The sequence below is a fragment of the Mustela erminea genome, chromosome 2, assembly GCF_009829155.1.
Source record: "Mustela erminea isolate mMusErm1 chromosome 2, mMusErm1.Pri, whole genome shotgun sequence".
Lineage (NCBI taxonomy): Eukaryota > Metazoa > Chordata > Mammalia > Carnivora > Mustelidae > Mustela > Mustela erminea.
Genome location: NC_045615.1, coordinates 24,195,116 through 24,215,012, shown reverse-complemented (window position 1 = coordinate 24,215,012; position 19,897 = coordinate 24,195,116). Strand labels below are relative to the sequence as shown.

General features: G+C 34.4%; 1 protein-coding gene across 3 annotated transcripts in view; it reads left to right on the top strand.

The window, feature by feature from the left end:
- The window catches only part of LRBA (LPS responsive beige-like anchor protein), a 731,121-nt gene that overhangs the window by 288,749 nt on the left and 422,475 nt on the right, over positions 1–19,897 (top strand). For all 3 annotated transcript variants that reach the window (XM_032332488.1, XM_032332486.1, XM_032332485.1), the window contains one exon: positions 15,188–15,296. In XM_032332488.1, coding sequence (XP_032188379.1) covers positions 15,188–15,296 — 109 coding nt within the window. The remainder of the gene's footprint in view (positions 1–15,187; positions 15,297–19,897) is intronic.

Sequence of the window (19,897 nt, the reverse complement as noted above, 5' to 3'; positions counted from 1 at the left end):
GATGAAGTCTTGTCTTGAATTTTATAATTTGTAAAATATATGAGTAATTTTTAAATGACCTATAATAACAATATTGGGTTTAGTTTCCTAAAAATACACTTTGAGAACTTCTATAATGTTTTCCGATTTTTCTCTGAAATCTGCTACTATGACTTCTTTTCTTCATCATTCAAAAGCACAATAAAGGGTAGATTATCCCACATCCTGTTGGGCACATTGCATAATTGTCCTCTGGGGATAGTCAGTATCTGCTTATTACAGCAATAATTCAGGCTCGTATCCCGATATGTAAATAGCCCTCATAAAAGACATAATGTTTCTAGTACTGATAGACTTGTGTATCTCTTCGAAATTCAACTGCTTAGATTGCACTTCTACTTTCAGAGCATTCATTTAGTAGTTCCAGCATTTTCCTTCATTCTAAATATTATAGATTCTTAATCAGTGCCTATGGAGTAAATGAAAAGAAGAATGAATGAAAGGGAAGGTGAAGAGGGAGAAGGAAGATAGGGAGAGAGGGTAAAATGAATTTTATTCTCACCACTTTGGGTTATATTTTGGTAAGAGACAGAAGTATTTGTTGCACTTAAGTAAACAGTATGGCTAGGATATGGTCTCTGAAATAACCAAAGGTGAAATGTAAATCAAAGTAGAGTTTATATCTTAGAAACTCTGCAGTATTTCTTAAAGGGCTATATTCTCTCTGGTTAAATTTTTAAAAAATATATGTGAGGTGATATATTATATAGAAAAGCTCAACTAAATATTTTAAACATTTGTTTGGAAGTGATCCTATTTCAGAAGTCATTGTTTCAAAGATTATTTTGAGGTACTTTCATCTCTACTCTAACCCTGGATCTAATAATAATAGACATTAATGTGGGTTGTTTAGAAAGAGGTACATGCTATTCTTTCCTTTCAAAGATTAGACAATTTAATGTTTACTATTTTGTGAAAATTTAATGGCGTGTTAAAGAGGATTAGACGGGTCCCTGGGTGGCTCAGTGGGTTAAGCCTCTGCCTTCAGCTCAGGTCATGATCTTAGGGTCCTGGGATTGAGTCCCACATTGGGCTCTTTGCTCAGTAGACGGCCTGCTTCCTCCCTCTCTCTCTCTTCCTGCCTCTGCCTACTTGTGATCTCTCTCTCTGTCAAATAAATAAATAAAATCTTAAAAAAAAAAAAAAGGATTAGAATTTTCTCTCTTTAATTACGAGAAACATTTTCCTTTTCTTCATGTGTTTTGGCTTAAAATAGTCATATGGTCAAATTATTTTCATTTTTAATTTTCCAGCTTGATCTCAGTTTTCTTTGGTTACTCTTCAGGCTTGTTTTGTTCTGATTAAATTAAGCAGTGGTGCTGCATTTAAATTGTGCTTTTCACCCCCTAAAAATGCTAAATTCCAGTAAGTCAGGGCTTTAGGTGTTGGGCAGGGTAGAATTTGCTGTTTAACCTTTCTCACCAAGACCAAAGCATGCAACTTCCAGACAAGGGTGGTATGTTTGTAGAAGTTTTAGAGCCGTATGCATTTTTAAAAACTACAACAGTTTATGTATAAAAAGAAACACTGCATTAAATGAGAACGGATATAGAAAAAAAGGGGGACAGACTAGGGGTGGGAGGAAAAAAAGCTAAACATTGAGAAGAGTTAAATGATAACAAAATGAAGATAGAAATTGATTCATTGGGAAAATATTTATGCACATCACCTATGTGCTGGTCTATGTTCTGATTTCTGGGGATTAGACAATGGACAGAATAGACACCCTTGCCCTCATGCAGTGTATTTTAATTAGCATAGCTAGACAATAAAAAAAGTAAAAAGTTTATATGATGTCAGAGGGTGATAAATGCTGTAAGAAAGAACAGGGAGAGAAAGAATAGATTCAATATAGGGCAGAGACATGTTGCAGTTTTAAATAAGGTGGTCAAAGAATCTAAAAGGGTTAAGTTCCTATGCAATGCTAAGCAATTGCTACTAGTAGTGAAGAGACAAAGGCAGGTATAGGAAAAAAGAAAATGATATTTTGTAACAGGGAAATCCTAAACTGGAGTTGAAGTGGGAAGTAGTCAGAGCTGTTTCCCTCATTGTTTTGCTTTCTTTGCATAGAACTATCGTGTGTGTGTGTGTGTGTGTGTGTGTGTGTGTGTGTGTGTCCTTGAGAATAAATTCTTTCATAGTCTTAAAAATTTCTGTTATCTAGAACATGCCAGTTTGCACACGGGTCCTTCTGCTTCCATTCTAGCCTTTTTACTGTCATGAGTTACTGTTTTAAAATGCTCAACTAGGGGTTGTGTAAAGTAAATTTGGAAAAATAGGTTGATAGCAGATTGTGACATTCATGTTAAATTTGAAATTTATATTAAATTACTGAGTTCTTATATTTTCAGGAAGAAATAAGTTTATATGTACTATTTGCTATTTCCATTCCAAAAATAAAATGTATGGATACTTTGTGGTTTCCCTAATAAAAAGGATACTGACTTAGAAGTGGGCACCATCTGGGTTAGTTCTAAACTGAACAAGATCTAGATTTTCTTTAAATATGTATGAGGCCAGTTAAAGTATTTTGAAAACTGTTTAAAAATACTGTTTTGTTAATCACCAGCTTGTTCTTTTTATGGCTTGTGTATTCTCTGTTAAACCCTTTGCATCTCTTACTCAAAGTTTTTACTATGAGCTGTACCTCAGGGGTGCCTAGGTGGCTCAGTCCTTAAGCATCTGCCTTCAGCTCAGGTCATGATCCCAGAGTCCTGAGATTGAGCCCCACATCAGACTCCCCACTTAGTGAGGAGCCTGCTTCTCCCTCTTCCTCTGCCTGCTTCTTCCCCTATGTGTGTCCTCCGTCAAATAAATAAATACATAAAATCTTAAAAAAAAAAAAGCTGTACCTCAGAAAGGAGGAAAGAGATATCAGTTTAAAGATCTTTGTGATATTGAATTATTAAATATGCCATGTATGTGGCACATACATGGCATATTTAATAATTCAATATCTGTATGTGTATGAGGGGAGATGTGAGCAAGGAAGCATTTACATGGAAAGTTTGGTAATAATTCTGCAATGTGAGAATGAGGATGTTAATAAACGCAGATGCAGTCTGAGGAGTGAGGTTTAATAGTTGTCATATTATTCCAGGAAGACTTTGGAAACATTTTTTTTTTCCCTCTTAGAAATTGGTTTGTTACTTTTCTCTGTAGTTAATTCTAAAGAAATAATAATTTTAGAAGAACTGCCAGTTCAGGAGCATTGCTTCCATACTGCAGTTGTTAGGGTGTGGAAAAGTGGTAACATTCCTATCAATGCTGAAGATGTTTAGTACAGAAAATCTGACAGTTTCTGCTAATGGGGGTCACAGAAAGCTCAAGAAACAGAACAGTAATATTGGAAAACTCTTGGCGAAAATGTGTGTATGTGCTTACCCAAGGTCTAGACTAGTATAATCAGATGTGGACAATGGACTGTAATGTAGTTATGGGAGAGGGTTGTCATCATTACTGTTATTTATTGAGCCTCTAGCGTGAATCTTTTCTAGTTGGTCACTTGATAGGGCTGTTTGTTTCCTAAGGCTGACACAAGCATTTTTTTCTCCTTGCACTGTAGATATAAATTATACATAGTTTTTCTTCTTAACATTAAAATATGTGTATCATTTTGTGCTCTGCATTTAGAGATCTAATCTACTATACAGTGAACCTAATGTTTTGAGACTGATTATAATTAAAACTCTATCTCTAATCTTTACTGGAAATAATAGTTTGTACAACTATTAGATAAAATTACAGTTACTAAATGCTATATAATTTGTATATTTAGGAAAATATGCACACAGATGGGAAAAGAATTGATCCCTTAGAAAAGCAAAAAGAAAACCCCTATTCATTTAGCTATCTTACTTTAATTTTTGAAGTAATTTTTATTTTTTCCATAAGGAGAGGAAAAGTCGTATTTGTGAGTCTAAATGGGAGGTGTGTAATTTAAAAGCATTTTGTAATTATCGAGGGAAAAAGTGCTTCCTTTCTTATGTGAATGTAATATTAAATACCTTATGCATAGCCTAGTCAAGTTTCGTAATATTAAGGTTATACAGTAATATTCTGTATGATGTGGTGAAAATGTTGCAAACTTAAAATTCTGATATATTTATGTCAACCTAAATGCTCTAGAGTTTTGCTTTTAAATACTTAGATAAATTTAGATACTTGAGAATATTTACTTTAGAGCATTGCCACAAACTATCCATTTATCAAATAATGACTGTGTACAGCTAAATAGTACCTCTTAGGTGCTATGGTTGATAAAAAATAATTAAATGATGTGCTCTTTTAATCAGCTGTCATCTGATAGTGAAAATAAAGGAATAGCAATCAAATAGAATTTTCCTGATACTGTATAAACAAGTGTATACTATATATATATATATATGTGTGTGTGTGTGTGTGTGTGTGTGTGTGTGTGTGTGTGTAAAATAAACATTAGGTATAAGATTTACAAAAATCAAAGTCTTTGTAGAAGAGAATTGCAGAATATTACTTAGAGGGAAAGAGGACTGAATTGGAGCTTATAGAAATTGAAATTTTGGATGTATAGAAAGGACAAAATAACAGACGTGGGGGTAGTTTTGGCACTCAGTTTCTATCATTTGTTTAGTACCTATTTATTGATTGTATCCTACATGCCAGACACTCTTGTGGAATCTGAGGATAAAGCTGTGAGTAAGATTCAACTGTCATGGAGGAGAGGATTAATAATAAACATGTTAGTGAACAAATAATTCAGATAGTAATAAATGCTTAGAGGAAAACAAAGCAAGATTATGAGGGTGTAGAGGGGAAAGTTTATAGGGAGGCCAATATATTGAGTGTTTAGAGAAGATTTGAGGAGTGACACTTGATTTGAATGAAGTAGCCAGTCATTTTGAGATCTAGGTCACAACATTTTAAGGTGAGGAAATAGCAAAAACAAAGGCCTTGAGTAGGCAATGATGTTTGTTTATTATTGAAATAAAAAGCTCGAGTGGCTGGAACAAAATTTGTAAGGGAGAGGGGTTTAGAAATACTAGAGGTATTGAGGTTTAAGGTCACATTAGGGCCCTGTAAGCTGGGATAAGAAATTTGGATTTAATCTTGTTCAGTAAGAATACATTGAATAGTTTTAAGGAGAGGAGTGGCATGATACGAGTTTTTGGTTTTTGTTTTGTTTTTTTTGACGGTGACATTTAACTTAAGTGTTTTCTAATTTTAATTAATTTTTAGCATAGATTTTACCAACTTAACCATCTTAAAGTGTATGGTATGGTAGCATTAAGTATAGCCACATAGTTCTGTGACTGTCTCTACCATCCATCTCCAGAACTCATTTTATCTTGCAGAACTGAAACTCTACATGCATTAAATAACTTCCCATTCCTCCCTCCCCATCAACCCCTGGCAAACACCACTGCGCTTTCAGTCTCCATGAATTTGACTTCTCTAGGTACCTTGTATAAGTGAAATCATAACAGCATTTATCCTTGGTGTCTGACTTTATTTACTTAGCATAATGTCTTCAAGATTCATCTATGTTGTAGCACATGTCAGAATTTCCTTTTATTTCATTGTGTTTATATACCACATTTTATTATTCATTCACGCATTGGTGGACACTGGGTTGCTTCTACCTTTTGGTTTTTGTGAGTAATGCTGCTAATCTCTGCTTTTAATTCTTTTGACTTTAAACCCAGAAGTGGAATTGCTGGATCATATGATCCATATGTGATCATTTTAATTTTTTTGAGGAGTTGCCATAATGCTTACCTTAGTGGGGGCACAATTTCACATTCCCACCACCAGTGTGTAAGAGTTTCCGTTTCTCCATTTCCTTGCTAACATTAATTGTTTAATCCTAGGACTTACATAAGTGGACTTAGGTGCTATTTATTGAAGTAATAAAAAAGAGAGGTAGAGATAGGGAAAGAGGTTTTATTGAAGATGGGTAGATAGAATCAGGAGTTCCATTTTGGAAATGTTAAATTTGAAATGCCCACTGGGTATTCATGTGAAGATTTCAGTTGGACAGTTGGTTGTATGAGTTGACAATACAGGGAACCAAGAGATACAGGGTTAGAGATACATGAATCAGCATGTAGGTGAGATTTAAGGGGCACAGGATGGATGAAATAATTTGGATAGAGAAGAGAGCACAGAACTGTGCTCTGGGACACAACAAAATGTAGAGGTAGTACAGAGGAGACAGGAAAGGAGAAAGTGAATAAGCAGCTAGTAAGTAAGGGGAAAACCAGGAAACTGCTAAATTGTGTTGAAGAGGCTAGAAGAAAATGTTTTAAGAACCTTAAGGTACTTACCAAAGTTACCTTACTATTTACATGTAGTCCTACCTTCCTAGTGAGATGGTAAACACCTTGTGGACAGTTTTATGCATCTTTGTGTTCCTCGCATTTAATAGCCTAGAATTGCCTGGCATCAGTGAGTATGCAGAGAATTTATTTTCCCAACAAGCACTGCTGGACACCATCTATGCCTGGGGATACAAGGATAAATTACATAGGGTTGGTGCAATCTGGAATGTAAGATAATTGAGATGGTTTTTTACAGAATGATACGATGTAGTAAGTTCCACAAAAGAGACATGCACACCTTGGTAGAGGATTAGTTCTGTTGAGGGAAAACAGATGTAGGATCAGGAAAGGTTTTATGTAGTTGACTTTTGAATTTTGCTTTGAGGGATTAGTGAGATAGGCAAGGTAGAATAAGAAATGAGGTCATTCCTTGCTGAGAATAGTAGGAACAGATGCAAAGAGTATAAAATATAGGGTGTAATGCTTGAGAAAGCAGTCTTAGAGTATAAAAGAGTAGCAGAAGGGAACTTGGTTTGTAAACCATGCAAAGATGCTAGCTTTTTCTTGTAGATCTTGGGAAGATAGTTAAAACTTTTGATCAGGTTTTGGTGAAGCATTGGCTAGAATAATAAAACTAATGGAAAGAAGTTTGATTGGTGGCTATTGTAATGATTGCAGCCATGATGTTGAGTGCCTGAGGAGGACTGGAAAGTATTACAGAGAGAAACAGCCTTTCTTTTTTTTTTTTAAGGTTTTATTTATTTGTTTGAGAGAGAGCGAGTGAGAGAGAACACGAGCAGGGAGGGTAGCTGTGGGCAGAGGGAGAAGCAGGGTTCTCCTGAGCAGGGAGCCCGATGCAGGGCTGGTACTCAGGATCCTAGGATCACAACCTGAGCTGAAGACAGACATTAAACCAACTGAGGCACCCAGGTGTCCCTTTCAGTGTTTTGTTTTGTTTTTAAATTTTTAATTAAAAAAAATTTTGAGGAGTACATAATCATCTTTGCTTCTACTGAACTATGATACCTATATGTACCTATGTAGTAATTATTTAATTATCTCTTGTTGCCTAACAAATTACCACAAACACTGTGGTTTATTATTTATTTATTTGTAAATATTTGAGAGAGAGAGAGTGTGCAGTGGCGTGGGGTGGGGTCAGAGGGAGAGGGAGAAAGAAACTCCGATGGACTCCTTACTACGCATAGGGCTTCATCTTACCACTAAGATCATGACCCAGAGATCACAACTGAGCCAGAACCAAGAGTGAGACACTTAACTGACTGCACCATCCAGGCGCCCTGAAGTTTAAAAACAACATGTATTTCCTGTCTTAAAATTTTTCAGGGTCAGGTGTTTGGGTACAGCTCAACTGGATACTCTACTTAAAATTCTCCACATTTGTAAAGGTGTTGTCCAAGCTGTGTTCCTCTCTGGAACTTGGATTCCTCTTCTGAGCCTACATTGTTGGCATAATTTAGTTTCTTTCAGTTGTAAGACTGAGTGAGATCCCCGTTTTCTTGCTTGGTGTCACTAGCATCCAATCTCAGCTCCTAAAGGCTGCCTTTAGCACTTCATCATATGGTCCTCTCACAACATGGTAGCTTTCTTTTTCAAGGATGGCTGGAGAATTTCTGTGGTTTGCTAAAGCAGAGTCTTCTAATGTAACCTCTTTAAGGAATGACTATCTCAACATCTTTGCTATATTCTGTTTCCTAGAAGCAAGTCCCAGATTTTCCCAGATTAAATTCAGAAGACGACCTTGGCTCATTGGAGGTTACTTTAGAGTTTGTTTATCACAGCATTTATATTAGAGTTTAAAGCTGGAAGGAAACTCAAGAGTATTCTCTTCTCCCCAACTAAAATATAAGAAAAACTTGTCTCCGGTGATTAGCCTAGTCTTTATAGCATAATAGATGTTGCATAGATATTTGATAGTGATTCAAAAGACAGGGAATTATGTACAAACATGTTAAAAGATCAGAAGACATACTCAGTTATTTTTTTTTTTTTTAAAGATTTTATTTATTTATTTGACAGAGAGAGAGGCAGGCAGAGAGAGAGAGAGAGAGGGAAGCAGGCTCCCTGCTGAGCAGAGAGCCCGATATGGGACTCGATCCCAGGACCCTGAGATCATGACCCGAGCCGAAGGCAGCGGCTTAACCCGCTGAGCCACCCAGGCGCCCCGACATACTCAGTTATAGTGTAGATGAAATGATTAAAGCTTGATTTTTAGGACATTAGCTGTGAAATACAGAGCATAAATTAAACCTGGAAATACTATAGAGAAGTACTGACAATGTTTGCTGATTGATTAGGGGCCTGTAGGAAGGTGGTAGGGAAGAGGGAGGAGAAGAGAATAACTTTGAGGTTGCTTGGTTAGGGACTGGGAAGATGGTGTATCTTTGACTAATCAATTCAATTAATGTTTGAGTGCTATGAGGCAATATATTGATGTTAATTCATGATGTGGTTTTTGGTCTCTGGAGAGAAACTAAGAAGCACAAACCAGTATTTCACGTTTATACTCATGAAAGCCCTTGCTTTCTCTGTCTGTAGAGTTGTAGGAGGTTATTCATTAGCTGATTTTAAACTTGCACTAGGGATTGTTTTTTATCTGTAATGTCTGAATGTGTACTGTTTAATAGCATTTGAAAAATACCCTAATGATTTTACCCCCAAATCACAAGACATTGCCTTAACTTCTAAAGTGGCTGGGTTATAGTTTCAGGATAATGGAGAGGGTCTGACAGATTTGGAATCAAACTATAAAGAGTGTATATGAACTTAACAGAGATATGGAGGGTTACCCTGGTGGCTCAGTTCTTGGTTTTGGCTTAGGTCATGATCTTAGGGTCCTGAGATCGAGCCTTGAGTCAGGCTCCATGCTAGACATGAAGTCTCCTTAAGATTCTCTATCTCCCTCTCCTCCTGCCTCTCCCCCCACTCACGAACATGTGCTCTCCCTCTTCTTTCTCCATAAAACCAAGCAACAACCAAATAGAGATATGGAAAAAGTGGTAGAAGAGCATAAAGCTTTTCTATTTTCTATAAATATCTTCTGTTTTTCTTTCTTTTAGTTATTCCTTATCTTAAAACTTAAAAGAATAGAGAATTACAAAGAGGAGAGCATAAAGCCCTACTTTTTAGAGCAGGGACTGGCATACTTTTTTGTGAAGGGCCATGTAGTAAATATTTTAGACTTTGTGGGACATTTAGTCTGTGTCACTGGTGCTCAACTTGTTGCAGAGTTATGATGTTAGGACCACCATCGATAATAAACAAATGGGTATGTCTTTGTTCCAATTAAAAAAAAAAAAACCACTGGTAGGCCAGATTTGGCCTAATGCCCTATTTTGCTGACCTCATTCTAGGTAAATGGCAAATTTGTAGTATTTTCTTTCATATGTTTTCCAAGCTCCCATCGTACATAATATACTTTTAATTTTCTTTTCTCACTTAACAACATATTGTTGTAATCCTTTTGTTGTCAACTCAGAAGACTCTGTCTCATTATAGGTTTGCATATTTTGGTTCTTTTAGTTTTTCACTTTTATAAACAGTATTTTAGTGAAATTCCTTGTACACACACACATATATTTCTGTACTTTGTTCTTATGGTAACTAGGAGTAGTGTAATGATTGCATTGTATCAAAGTCTATGCATATTTTATTGACATTTTGATTAAAATATTGCTACAAAGACAGGTACCCCATGATATGACAATGGGTCTTTGTTATCTGATATCTGTTCATAGACATGCCATTGTTGATAACTTTTGTTGGGTCTGACTTTTGAAGGTAGGCATTGTCTAGTTGCAGTTTAGTCCCCTAGACTATTAAATTAAAACAATAATCCTAATCTGGCTTTCTTTCTAATTCCTTTTAAAGAAAGAAAGAAGTTTAGAAGACCTATAGTAAACTTGTTCCAGAAGGATTGAATTTATATGAAATGAATCATTTTGTTAGTATTCGTCATAGGTAAATGGTGTTGTGGAAATATTCATCAAAATGTTCTTATATCCAGGGTATTTTGCTGGGAATTTTAGAACTCTGTTATCATTTCTAAAGTTCCATATGAGTCATTACATGTAAGGTCTTAAGTAGCATCAAAGGTAAACCATCTCTTAAGCTCTTGCCTTGTACCATAGATGAGTTTGTTTATTTATTTTTAAGATTTTATTTATTTATTTATTTGAGAGAGAGATTGAGAGAGAGTGAGCATGCATGAGATGGGGGAGGGCCAGAGGAAGGAACAGACTCCCTGTTGAGCAGGGAGCCCAATGTGGGACTCAGTCTTGGGACTCCAGGATCATAACCTTAGCAGAAGACAGTTGCTTAACCAACTGAGCCACCCAGGTGCCCTGTAGATGAGTTTAAAAAATCTTTTTATATAAGATAATTCATATAGTATATATTCTTTTGTACTTTTGCCCAACATTGTTATTGAAATTAATTTTGTTTTGTATAATATTAGTTGGTTCTTTTGTTACTGCATAGTGTTTTGTTATTTCAATATTCTGGTTTTTTTTTTAAACTCTTAGTAAGCATTTCAGTAGTTCCTGGTCTTGGCTATTATAAGTAAAGTTGCTATATACCTTTTTTTCATCTATTTTGAGATTATGAGAGTCCCTGTTTGTTTATATCCTTGGCAGAATTTGACAGTAACTTTTTTTTTTTTTTTACATATAGTAATTCTGGTGGGATGTACTATAGCTTATGGTTTTATTTGTATTTCCCTGGTGACTAGTGGATTTTTCATGGATTTATTTGACTTTTGGAAATCTTTTGTGAAGTGCTTGTGTACTTTGCTCGTTTTTAAAAAAAATTATTATTGTCTTTGATTTGTAAGAATTTCTTATATATTTAAGTTAGTAAGTTCCTTGTTGACTATAGGTATTCTAAATGTATTCTCCCTTCCAAAAGTTTGTCTTTTAATTCTCTTAATGGTGGCTTTCAATAAGCACAGATCTTTAATTTTAAAGAAGGCCAGTTTATCAGTGTTTTTTCTTTATGTTGTATTTTGTGGGTTTTTTTCCCCCCGAGAAATCTTTGTCATTAAAGATACTGTGTGATCTTATGAAAGCTTCTAGGAGTGTTTAGGTCTTGTCTATGACCCATTTAGAATTGATTTGTTTGTTACGGGTTGAAATAGAAGTCAAGGTTAATTTTGTTTGTATGATTAATCTAGTACCAGTTATTGAAAAATCCCATCTTTTTCCTCCTTAATGCAAAAGTGCCTTTATCTTAAATCTGGTGAGCATATATGTGTGAGTCTGTTTCTGGATGTTCTCTTCTGATTCACTGGTCTGTTCATCTGTGTTTTCCTAGGACTACACTGTCTTGATTAATATATCATTCTAATGAGTCCTAATATTTGGTGGTATTAGTCCTCTGTTAAGATTATGATTATTGTTATCTCTCCTCTTTCTTCCTTCTCTTTCTTCCTCCTCTTTAAGAATGTCTCAGCTTTTCTTTGTTCTTTACATTTTCATATAACTGTTAGAATCAACTTCTCAAATTCCATAGAGAGACCTGCTAGAATGGGACTTATTATAGCTGTACATCACTTTATGGAGAATCGATACCTTAACAATATTGAGACTTTCATTTTCATGAACAAGGTATGGTCCTTCTTTAATTCTTTTTGTATATATATGGAATTCTAGACATTTGGTTAGTTCCTACATATTTTGATGATTTTTAATGTTTTTCAAAGTAGTACTTAAAATTATTTCCACTTTTTGGGTAACTATTAAGCAGAGTGTAGTAGATTTTAATTCTTATTTTGTATATCACTTGTGGTGATCTAAATCACTTCAACCTAGTGATCTCTAATTTTGGTTCTTAAAGCCAACTTCTTCTTACATTAATAAAGGTACATTAGTCTTCTTTCACTATTTTTTAAATTGTTTATCTTTTTGAAAAATGACTTTCAACATTTGTGCAACCTTATATTGAAACTGTGTTATGTTTAAACAGCACATACTTTAAAAAAATGTACCTGACAATATTGTGTCATTACATCTGTTTACTTTCTATATTTTCCTCATGTATTTAGCCTAAAACTTACCTTCTTATTATCTGTGTCCTTTTTGCTTGCTGCATGTTTTTTGTGTTTCTTTCTTCTTTCTTTCTTTTTTTTCCCCTTTCTTTTAAGCTAAATGATTTTCTTATTCAGTTTTTTTTCTATTAGTGTATTGGTCATATGTTATTTTAGATGTCTTTTGTGGTTGCCTAGGGATTGAAACATGAATATTAGAGTTGTTAACATCTTAAATAAATTGGTTCTTTCACCAGTTCATGGACATGAAAGAACATTACAACACTAATTCCCTTTAATTTCTCTTGCTTTGACTGCTGTTGTATATTTTAACATTATGATATTTTTGAATTTTAGAAGTCATTATTATAATTGTTACATTCATTATTCTTTTAGATTTACCTGTTGACTTTTGTTTTCTACCTCCCTTGTGTTAAATCAATCTGATACTATTTTCCTTGTCTGAAAAACTCCCTTTAATTTGGGTTGTCTATTGACAATTTCTCTGTTTTGTTTCTCATTGAATGTGCTTATTTTGCTTTTGCTTGAGAGGAAAAATTTTTCCTTTGTCCTCTTAGGTTCTTATTTGGGGGTCTGTGAATCATCCTGACAAAATTGCCAAGAGAAAAGATTTTTTTTTAAAAAATTCATGGATATTTAAGAGAAGTCATAGAAAAATGTGACTCAAGAAAGACTTTAAATTTTGAGGTTTATACCATCTTAATAAGTGAGGATGAAGAGAGAAGGGCATTGAGGGAAAAACAAATGACTTTAAGGAAAGATAAATGGACCCTTAGGAGAATAGATGGGAGGTAAGATCGTTTTGAGACAGTGTGTCTTTAGGCAATTTCTTCTCCAGGTGCTGACTTCTAAGTCTCTAGATAATAGGCATATTTCTTTCTTGGTTGCGAAACTTCAGTGGAGAGGACTTGTGACAGATGAATTCTTTTGGGAGACTGTGCTTCTAGGCAGATAATGGGAGTTCAGAAAAAAGACTCTTCACAGTGGTATATTTTGGATACTTACATTTTTATTTTTAAAATATATTTTGGGGTAACTGAGGGTTGCTGGGGGGAGGGGGTTTGGGAGAAGGGGGTGGGATTATGGACATTGGGGAGGGTATGTGCTTTGGTGAGTGCTGTGAAGTGTGTAAACCTGGTGATTCACAGACCTGTACCCCTGGGGATAAAAATATATGTTTATAAAAAATAAAAAATTAAAAAAATATATATATTTTGGGGTATAGAATTCTTAGCTGCTATTTTTGTTTAGCACTTGATAGAGATTATTGCATTCTTACCTGGCTTCCTCAATCTTATTCTTACTCTTTTGAAGGCATGTAGGTACCCTTACCTCTTCCACTTTCTCCCTCCCTCTGGCTTTTATGATTATTTTCCTTTGACAGTTTTATTATGACTAGACTATGTATGCTATTCTTCGATCCTCCTTGGCCTTTGTAGAACTTCAACATATGGCTCAATGGCTTTCCTCCCAAATTTTCAAAAAAATATTTCCCATTATCTCTTCAAATGCTGCTCCTTTTGAATTATTTGTCTTTTTTCCTTACTCCAGATACACTCATGTTAGACCTTTTTACCATGTTCCATATATCTGTTTTTTTGGGTCAGATTTTCATCATTTTTCTTACCCTGTGGTTCTGTTTAGTTGTTATTGATTTATTCTTCAGTTAAGTACTTCTTTATTTGAGTTTAATAAGCTGGTAAATCCATTCTTAATTTCATTTTTGTTTTGTTCAGTACTTTAACAGTTTCCAATCTCTACTGGAATTCTTTTTCTTAGAATCTATTGTCATGAACTGGTAACTACATTTTTTTCAATGTTCAGGTATGAAACTTTACTGTCTTATTTGTCTTGCGTTGTCTTCTATTTGGTTTTCAATTCTTTCTTACCTCTCTTTATTCCTGTTAATTGGTGATTGACTGTTTGAAATTATATTTAAAATTACAGGAGTAAAATGTAAGTCTATAGGTAATGATATCCTCGTCTAGGGATTTCCTTTTGTTTTCTGATAACCAGTTAGTCCGGGTGTTGATTATGTTAATTTAGGACTGAGATGATTCAAGGCTAGAGTTTTCAAAATTTTATATAAGAGTTGGCCTTTCTCCTGTGTTGGTATATCTGTTTCTTTTCTCTTTACCTTGTGAGATTTTGAAATTTTTGTTTAGCTTTTCGGCTCCCTCATAATCTAAGTACCGATCACTATAATGTTATTTGAGTGTCTGTTTTAAGTGTCTATGAGGACTGGTCTTTGCTGTTTCCTAGGGTATACTTGGGTTCCTTCTGTAAGCCTGGATAATCTACTAGGTTCCATATACCTTGACAGCTTATCACATTCAGTTTTTGTCTCGCTAGCTCTGTAAGACTAACTCTGTTTTGCTTTTCTATTTCTGCATCTGAAAAGTAAATGTTTCAATAAAAAAGTCATGCTGAACGTCATCTGTGTGCTTTCTTCTCTAGGATCTTGGCTCCTTAAATCCCGGCTGCCTTGTAAACTGTCTAGTTCCTTAAAAAAAGATTAAAACACAAATATAATCCAGCACTTTTAGTTTTTTCAGATAGCTAGTTGGATGAAAACTAATCTACTATTGCCAGAAGGATAACTTTTTGCTATTATAATCTTCAGTTATTTAGTGTGAAATAAGGGTACTTCATTGGGTATGGTGATAGGAGAGTAAACATCCTTTCCTTCCCCAAATAACAAGATACTTTGACTCTGAGCATTGATTAATCATATATGTTGTGTGTGTATACATTTATTTATTTGACAGTATTCATCTCTTTGTAGGTTGCTTAGCCAAACAATGAAGGATCATCTAGTAAGAGTAGCAAATGAAGCTGAATTTATCCTGAGCAGGCAACGAGCAGAGGATATTCACAGACATGCAGAATTTGAGGTAGGTAAAACATATGGTTGGTGTGAGGAAGTTGCCATTTTTAATGGTAATTGTGGGAAACCGCATGGGTAAAATGGTCTAAGCAAACATATATCATCAAAAAATTAAATACTAATTTTTGAGAGTCATGGGAGATTCTGGGAAGATAGTACACGTTTCTGTAGCCCTCTCTTCTCAACTCCTTTTTATCTACAAGTTGCTCATGGCAGCTTCTGTGTTTGGTTGACCTGATCTTAACCATGTAAGTGGGTTTGGCTCTGGTAGTTTTCCTTTAATGTGAGTTAGTGAAGAACTTCTGCCCTCCCTGGGCAAGGCAGAGCTAGTTAACCAGAAGTGACAACCAAGCAGAAATGAAAATTGCTTTAGTAGAAAAAACACCTTCCAGGTTCTAGGGAGAAGCTGAAACTCAGAGGCATGAAGTTTCTTAACCTTTGAGGTTTGAGACCATGCTGTTATTTGTAGCTGAGGAAATGAGGGAGAATACAGCTTTCTTTTTGAGTCCTCACAGGGGCAACAAGTGACAGACCCATCGTGGCACCACTGCTTCTCTTGGCAGTTGTGCATGAACATGTGTAACGAACGTGAAATCACAGAGGAAATTAATGGTGCGATGGGTATATAAATTACCAAAATTCACACTTAAAGTGAAGTAGAAAATTTGACAAGAACATTTGCTAAGAATTAGAAAAGAAAAAATTAACAAGGACCTTCTGGGTTCTTTAGAAAATGTTAAAAACAGATAATTCAAATGTTGCTGATATTCTCTGGTACCTTAAAAAAGATACACTCGCAGGATTTTATACAACTGTCACAACATGAAACTCTAGAGGACCAATTTCATTTAAGAATATGGATGCAAAATTCTAACTAAAACTTGAACCAACAATTTAACAACACGATGTGTTGTCCACTTAGAATTTACTCATGGAATCCAAGTGTGTCCACTTAGAATTTACTCATGGAATCCAAAGATGGTTTAATGTTAAGATATTTACCCATAAAATAAATTATTATCAACAAATTAAAAATAGAAAAATCATGTGAAGGTATCAATAAATATAGAAAGAAGTATATGATAAATTTTAGCAGGCAGCCTTACTGTATATAACAATTTGAATATGATAAAGACTTATTAAACATCATTTTCAATAATGAAAGCCATTTTTATTAAAATCAGGAAAAGAAAAGTGATTTCCACTATCACCGTTATATAACATTTTCTGATGTTTTGTAAATGTAAGATATAGTTAATATAAATGGTAGAAAAGAAGAAATAATAATAATTCCAGATAGCTAATGCTATAGGAAAAGTTGAGAGATTCTTGAAAATTTTTCTACCAGATTTAATAGGGACTTCAGTCAAATTATTGGACATAAGATGTTGTACATAAGCAATGAATCATGGAACACTGCATCAAAAACCAATGATGTATTTTATGTGACTAACATAGCACAATTCAAAAAAGATAAATATGCAAAAAAATAATATATGTTTGATGAATAGCAAGCAATAGTCACTAAGAATGGAAATCATTAATACAGTCTATAGTTAAGAAAAATACTATTTTGGGTCAAGTTCTATAAGAATGCACAGATACTATTTGGAACAAAACTATAAAAGCTTAATACAAAACAAAATATAAGCTACTGGAAATTCATTCTATGCTGGGTGGTATATGTTGCTCTGTGTGTGTGTATGTGTGAAGGGAACAGACAGAATCACTCTTTTTTATTTTGAAATAAATTGATACTTAAAAGTCGTAAGAGTGCTATAAGAACTCTTGTTCACCCCTCTTCTAGATTCTGTGATTCTTAAAGTTTTATTACTTTATTTTTAAAGTTCTTTTATTTTTTATTAATTATTTTTATTAACATATATTATTTGCCCCAGGGGTACAGGTCTGTGAATTGTCAGGCTTACACATTTCATAGCACTCATATCACTTACCCTCCCCAATGTCCATATATTACTTTACTCTTCTCCCTCTTTTTTGTTCTTTTGAATTTGAGAGCAAGCTGAAGTCATAGTGATCTTCTGTTTTTAATTTCTTCAGTGAAAATTTCCTATGCATGTTCTCTGTTTTAATTCTGCACAGTTCTGTATATTCTACACATTATTACATCAGAAAATTAATGTTGGTTATAACCAGTATAAGTGGTTATTATTTAATCTACAGGCTTATTCATGTTTTCTGCATAATGTCCTTTATAGTCAAAATGAGATGATTTTAATGTCACAAAAATGTCAGTTTTTCTCACATACATAAATTCAGTGCAATATCCATTACTATACCATTCATTAGAAAAACAGTGGAGTAATTTGACACTTAAATATCCATTTCAAAATGTCCAGATATTAAATACTTCCAAATTATATATTCAGATATCCAAATATCCAGATAAAATGGGAAAATAAATGCTTTTATACAGCTGTGAGATTTATGAAAAGAGAATATTGAAGATGTACTTGCCTTTCCAGATATTCAGTACTAATTAATGCTATAAAAGATAGCATATACAAAAAAAAAATCTTCCCTATAGTATAAGGAAAAAGACATGAAAGATGACACTATATTTTAGGAAAATATTTGGAAAGCTATAAAAATGGAACTAAGGCATATGAGGGAAATTTCTAACCAAGACAGGCACTTAGAAACTGTGAAAGTAAACAGCTGTTACTATAGATAGGAGGAAAGATATCAACAATATATAAAGATATAATGGAGTGTGGAAAGACTATTAGATTAATATGTTCACTATATTAATAATTTTTATGAAATGATGAGCAAAAAATAACCCAAGGACATACACTCAGAGGATTTGAATAGGAATTTCACTGAAGAATGTAAGTAACCAGTAACATATAAAATGATACTCAAAAACACAAATATTAAAGGAAATGCAAATTTCAGAAATCATGATCTTTCACTTCTCTGTTCTCATATTGGGATAAAGTAGAGTGATAAGTAAATAGGGTGATGTACTGCTAAAGGAGATAGGGGAGATGGAGAGTGATATTTTTTTAGATGTATAGTAGAAATGTACATTTTAAGTGTTAAAATAAGGCATTATGGCCATACGTATTTTGATAATTATATAGATGCACACAAATACTCATTTAGACTCAATCTATCTTTTGGAAATAAAAAGTGCTAGTATATAAGGATATACAAAGAAGGCTCTTTATTGCACATTGTTTATAAACTCTAACAGATAAAACTGAGGAAAAACAGAAGGAAAAGTCTCTATGACAAAGAACAAAACAAAACAACCCAGTAGTTTCTCAAAGAATAGGAGGTTGGTCAATTATGAAAAAATTATGTGATCAATGGCTTATTTTTTTAAATAAGAGCTTTATTCATGTCAATCTTGAAAAATTTCATATTTCAATTTGCAGCCTGTTACGAAAGATGAGGACATTAGTCCTCTCATATTTTTTTCTTCACTTACCAGTTTTAAAAGTTATACTTTAATTTTGATATTGTCTCAATGTACAACATTCATGTTTTACAGTCACAATTCTTTTTTTTTTTTTTTTTTAAGATTTTATTTATTTATTTGGCAGTGATTACAAGTAGGCAGAGAGGCAGGCAGAGAGAGAGGAGGAAGCAGGCTCATTGCCGAGCAGAGAGCGCATTTCGGGGCTCAATCCCAGGACCCTGAGATCATGACCTGAGCTGAAGACAGAGGCTTTAACCCACTGAGCCACCCAGGTGCCCCTACAGTCACAATTCTGATAGTACTTGAGTGATTGAAAATATTTAAAAGGAATCAGTACCCCCTTTTATTAGTCATAGTTTATTAAATCTAGGCTTCTTTATTTTTTAATTTATTTACTTTTAAAGATTTAATTTTATTAAATTTATTTATTAATTTATTTGACACAGAGAGAGAGAGAGAAAGAGTGCAAACAATACAGGGGGAGTGGCAGGCAGAGGGAGAAGCAGGCTCCCCCTGAGCAGAGCACTTGATGTAGGGCCTGATTCCAGGATCCTGTGATCTTGACCTGAACTGAAGGCAGACACTTAACAGGCTGAGCCACCAAGGGGCCCCTGGGCTCCTTCTTTAGACTCAATTCATGTTTGGCTAGGTTTCCTAATTTTTTCACCATACAAGGGTTCATGTGTGCTGTACACTGAACATTTTTTCATGTTTAAGAACATTTGCCTTCTCTCTTTTTTTAAAAATTTTTTTTATTAATTAATTTATTTTCAGAATAACAGTATTCATTATTTTCTCACCACACCCAGTGCTCCATGCAATCCATGCCCTCTATAATACCCACCACCTGGTACCCCAACCTCCCACCCGCCCCGCCAGTTCAAACCCCTCAGATTGTTTTTCAGAGTCCATAGTCTCTCATGATTCACCTCCCTTTCCAATTTATCCCAACTCACTTCTCCTCTCTAACACCCCTTGTCCTCCATGATATTTGTTATGCTCCACAAATAAGTGAAACCATATGATAATTGACTCTCTCTGCTTGACTTATTTCACTCAGCATAATCTCTTCCAGTCCCGTCCATGTTGCTACAAAAGTTGGGTATTCATCCTTTCTGATGGTGCCTTCTCTCTTTATAGTTGAATGACATCCTGATGAG